Raw genomic sequence first — 5,893 nt, forward strand, 5'->3', positions numbered from 1 at the left:
TTAATTTTAATAGTTGAGATCATGAGCCAATTGAAGTTAGACCACCATAGAAAACCTGGAAGCACTGGACGGTCGTTTCGTTTTAATGTGTGACTCCTTAGCAGTGAGCATCCACGATCCCGCCTCGCGGGATTCGAACCCGTATCCTATCAGTTTCGCGCGCGAACGCCTAACCTCTGGATCATTGAGCGCGCTGCTGAGGAGTCCGACGGTAGGACGAAACGGCCGTTCAGTGCTTCCAGGTTTTCCATGATGGTCTAGCTTCAATTGGCTCATGATCTCAACTATTAAAATAGATATCTTTTCTAATTTCAAGGAAAAAAAGTATATAGTGCACGAGCGCTCAGGAGTGGAAAGATCGACTTATTATGTTCAACAAAATTACAGAGTACTTTCATAAAATATGCAAAATATACACTAAATACATCATTTACACATGTTTCATCAGATTTTTCTCACAAACTTCCTCGTTCTTTCACTCCTGTTCTTACTATGCTTTCTCTTAGTTTTCTTCTTTCTTCTATTCATATCAATCTTCTCTACCTTCTATTCTCAGGCATTCCGTTTTCGATTGATGCTGCATACTATTTATATCAGTTCATATTATATAGCACCCACCATGTATATATATAGACATATATGTAATAATTAGTTAACAATAAAGTTACCAAGGTAATTTATTATTTTACAAAATCTTAACCTATCATTAATCATTATTTTTCATTCCAAAATATTTATCCTAACTATAATCAACCTATTATAATGTCAAATTTAGTTATGATTCAATGAATCGGGTCTTATATATTTATACTTTAAATTTCAAGTTGCAAAATAAACCAGGAAATGGATGGAACCAAAATAAATGAGTCCTGACAATGGCATTCCAAAATTATTCTGTTTTTTGAATGCAATGAATAAATTTAACTCTACGAAATTTATTTTCGTACTTATGGATTGATAAATTACACACTAGGATATTGGCATAGCTAACTGATAAATATTAGTATAGGGTTGTGAAGATTATTATGTTTCTCGTTGATATCATGAATTGACTGATGTTAGACCATCATTGAAAACCTGGCAGCATTAGACGATCGTTTCGTCATGCTGTGAGACTCTTCAGCAGTGCGCATCCACGATCCTGCTTACGGGGTTCGAACCCATGGCCTTCAGTCTCTCGCAATTTCGTGGATTTGTTGAGGTTGGATATTAACATCTTGGATACTGACTCAGTAGTCTAGAGGTTAAGCGTTCTCATGCGAGATTGAAGACTCTGGGTTTGAATTCCATGAGCGAGATTGTAAATGCACAGTTCTGAGAGGTCCTATACTAGGATGAAATGGCCGTCCAGTGTTTCCAGGTTTTCAATGGCGGTCTAACACCAATCGATTCACCATCTCAATTCTCTATTATACTTCAAGTCACTAGTCAGAAATATAGTATTCCATGATACTATAGACAATATTGATATATCCATATATAGAGTCTAACAGGGACTGGTGAAGTTGAATCCTGAATAAGAGAATAGAAATTTTTACGAGAAATAACATTATTATTTCAAGTGAAGATTCATTAGTTCATCTATTTTTCAAAAATTTTCATCTAAAATATTTTCAGTTCCCTTCCTTGTTACCTATAAAGTAAGATGTTATAAGTCAGTTCTTTCCAGAATTCCTATCGATTGAGACAAACTGTGTTCTTCTCATGTTCTTTGATCACATTCTATTTTCATATATACAAAGTAAACGAACTGAAGTATTTCTATATAGGCATATCATCAAACTATAATTGATTGATCATTAAGTAGTGATCAGTTTCATATTTGCTGATCTAATTTTATGGAACAAGTTGCAATGTTGTCATTGGTATAAGCAATTCAATATCAGGTTAACTATGTTGAAATATCAGATGATTGAAAGAAGTCATCAGGAAACTCTAGACCTAGGTTTCATAATAGTTTGTACCTGTATTCTTGACAAATACAATACTGGAGATTGCCAACAAGGAAATAAACTGAATTCTAGATTTCTTACTGCCTATCTTCAATCAATGAACTTAATGTTAAATGGTATTTGTGTAGATACTGTAATAAACAATTTAATGGTAAAACAGTAATCAATGTCAGTATGAAATATTCAGAATGAAATATTAGTCATTGGTATTATGGTTTGTTGATTTTTATTTACCCAAAACTTATTTGTACTTTATCATATCTCATTATAATTATTATGAAGTTTTAACATTTAATAGTTGATATCATGAGTCAATTGAAGCTATATTGTAGGGTGGGTTACTTATATCCATATTAGTAGTATAAAACGATGGTCAGACAGAGAATGTCGATAACGAAAGAACAGTAACGAAACACAATTAGTATGAAAATGCATGAACAATAATAATCGGAAACGATGGACTGATATTTACAGAAGGAATAGTAAAGATTGAAACAATTGATTGATAGTTTGCAAATTAACTGTTTACTATATAGTTGTCAGATTCGGTTGTCCCTACTCATGTTCTTGATCACTACAAGGTTACCATGGAAAACCTAGAAGCACTGAACTGTATTCTAGTTTCAATTGACTCATGATCTTCTCTATTAGAATTACTATAATATTCACAAAAAAACCCCTTCTGATTTTAACATTTAGTTAACACTCGGAAACTAAATAAGTTTTTTAAACTTTTCCCTTACTATCCTTATTGTGAATATCCATGGGATCAATCAACAAATTAATTAAAGAAAACAATTTTCTTTTACAAATAGAAAGTTAAATTTTTCTTCTTCTGATTCTCACCATTATGGATGACAAGTTTTTCTTCAAAAAAAGAGAGAGGAAAATGTCATAAAAAACACGGAGAAAAGAAAATGTATCCTGCCTAAGTCACATCATATAGATAGATAGATAGATAGATATAACCCTGATTTAACTATAATCACAATGAGACAATCCAATTACTTTTCTTTTAGAAAAAAAAATGCATCATTTAATTACTGAGATTTTTTTTTTCTTTTTTTTTCTAGAAAAAAAAGAGAAAACGATGTATCCATGACAACAAAAAAAAGAAGAAAAAACGAATATTGATTTATTGATTGTTTTTTTTCTTTACTCTTTCAAATGCTTATATATATGTATATACCCATAATGAAAAATGTGAATTGTTCAATAATAATGAATAGAGAATGAGACAGTTGATAAAATGAATTGGAGGATGGATAAGAATCAACAAATCTGTCTCCTTTGGTTAGGACAATGTTGCTTACAATACTACTACTGCTAATAATAATAAGTAGTATATACAATGAAATATAGTTGTATATGAATAATATACTCATGTCTGTATATATATACTACTTGTATATAATTAGTATATATATACATATATGTATCTGTGATTTATAACCATTTGTTTATCTTCTTAATCAAGAAGGTGCATAGTGTGTAAAAAAAATTGAGTGGAGAAGAAAAAGTTTTACTATTTTGGATTATATGTGGTTTCGAGGCATCATTGTTAATATACATTGAATCTGTAAACAATCAATTACAAAAATGGGGGGGGAGAAATTAACTTTCAAATGAAGAATGGTGAATAGTTTAGATACACACACAATCATAAAGGTTGGTTATCATTAATCTTTAAAAAAAAATTTTTTTAAATTAAATATGAACATGATAAATATAAATAAACAAAACTATACATAATAAATGATTAGTAATCAATAAAGTGACACTTTTTTTTATTTTACACAGTTGTCATAGTAACTAATGTTGTATTATTACCATCACTTTTATTGATCGGAGAAGAATTTGTTGTTGTCAGCACTAAATTTTTATGTGAATTTTGTTGTGTAATTATATTTAATTGTTTACGTTTTCTATCAGCTTTAGCTTTTTCTAATTGTTTTTTACGTTCTGAACGATTCCAATAACGACCAGTTTTTAATTCACTTATAGCATCATCATCAGTTGTAATACCGGAACGTTCTTCAGCTAAACGTTTAGCTCGTTCTTTAAGTATTCGATTTCTATAAAATAGAAAATTTCAATATAAATTATATTAAGTACGAAATAATTGTTTACCACTCGAAATAAGATCGTGGTAGTACTGTATTTAACGAGAACACAGACGAGGATCACCAAATATATTTGAATACTGTTATGTCGAGTGCTTGAGTGCCCTGTTTAATATATGACGTGATGATCCCCGCCAATCAGAGAGGAGTGAATTATCGATCAGAGCAGTGACATACGAAAACCTGTACGAGCAGTCTACAATGCTAATCGGTCCTGCTTTCTGCCTAGAGCCCAGCCAGTTAAATCCAGAACATCAATAACAGCCTCCGCAATATGATTCATTATTCTCAAACATACTGGACTTATATACCAAACAAACAGACCACATCGTATCATAAAATAGAAAATAACATTTGTACAAGATTTAGCCAAATGTGGCTGGGAATGTGGGAGACAGTAATTAGTAGACTGGGTATAACTCAGGATTGACAAATCGTGCATAATAGTCTATAGGTTAAAATAAAACTTATAATAAAAGGGATACGAATATGAACAGTTTAGTCACTTAGCAATCATACAATAAGAAATATATGTATCATATTGGTCCATAAATAGTTCTCGGAAGTTACCATTCATTATTCTCTTCTGGACATAACACTTTGCAGTATGAAATTAAAAGAGTTAAAGATTTTTATAAACAATGAACTATTGTTACTTTATATTCTATCAAATTTAACAAGAGAACAGCCAATCAAAAGGTGGGATCTATGGGAAGAATAATGAACTAATGATGAATGAAATTACAAATTTGGATTTTAGTATGTTTTTTTTATATTCAGGAATAGTTTAGTGTTCGTTTGAAGTAAAGATTGATGGAGGGATGTTTTACAAGACTATTTATGTAAGAGAAGAAATTTATAAATTGCTAAACTATGCTTAACTTGTCCTGACTTAGATATATAAGATAATAGCAGCTATTGATAGGAATGAATCGTTGGATTAGTTTCAATATAAAAATATTCTTCCTTCAGACTTATGTATTCATGGTTATGTCATTATTAATAAAGGTTCAAGTTATATAGTTGTTCAGGTTCAAATGTAAACATTAATACAATGAGATGAAGGTACACAAACTTGATGAGTCTCAGATTGAACATAAAGCTCTGCCTAGATACCATCGTTAGTCATAATCTATTAATTCTACTTCACTGATTTCTTATTAATTTAAGAATTAAAATACTATTAGTCACATTCCACCTTATGCTGATCCAACTAAATGATTTTGTACGTAGAATCCAGACAACATTCGACAAATCAGTTTTAAAAGAGCGCAAATTAGTGTATTTGGTTATCTGGCTGACAGTTATCCTTGATAATTTTAATTCTGATCATTACTCTCAAGACGTCTAGACAAGTTTGTTGGACGAAACATTGGAATTAATTTAAATTGAAACCGTAGAGATTATTTCAAATATAATTTAGTACAAACTGGTTATGATGTTAGTATAAACCAATCCTTTTTAATTATTTATAGGGTCAGGAATTTTTGCTAAAGTCCTTCAAATGGTTGAAGCATTAGCCATCTGGATTAGAGAAACCGGAGCTATCACAATTGATTGATCACTGGGTGGTGATCAATGTCATGCGTGTCAAGTCCGTCTTGGTGCTGATCGAATGCTATCGATCAAGTTGCAATGTGGCCACCAGTCTAGGTGGCTCGACACTGCGTGCACTATGTTGAGATAAGATGGTGGTTGGATTGCTCACAGGGAACGGGGGTATGACATCTGCTCATCGACGTGTTGTCATTCCAACTTTTGCTTTTAAATCTCCCATCACAATGATCAGGTCCATTGATGGGTACTTATCTGAGATTG

The 5,893-nt window shown here is 31.5% G+C and overlaps 1 protein-coding gene across 1 annotated transcript in view; it reads right to left on the reverse strand.

The window, feature by feature from the left end:
* Positions 1–3,744: 3,744 nt before the first annotated feature.
* Positions 3,745–5,893, reverse strand: part of Smp_141520 (hypothetical protein) — a gene marked incomplete at both ends in the record, with an annotated part of 68,727 nt that continues 66,578 nt past the window's right edge. The window contains one exon of the mRNA XM_018798303.1: positions 3,745–4,010. Coding sequence (XP_018653258.1) covers positions 3,745–4,010 — 266 coding nt within the window. The remainder of the gene's footprint in view (positions 4,011–5,893) is intronic.

Source organism: Schistosoma mansoni, chromosome 6 (genome assembly GCF_000237925.1).
Source record: "Schistosoma mansoni strain Puerto Rico chromosome 6, complete genome".
Taxonomy (NCBI): Eukaryota; Metazoa; Platyhelminthes; class Trematoda; order Strigeidida; family Schistosomatidae; genus Schistosoma; species Schistosoma mansoni.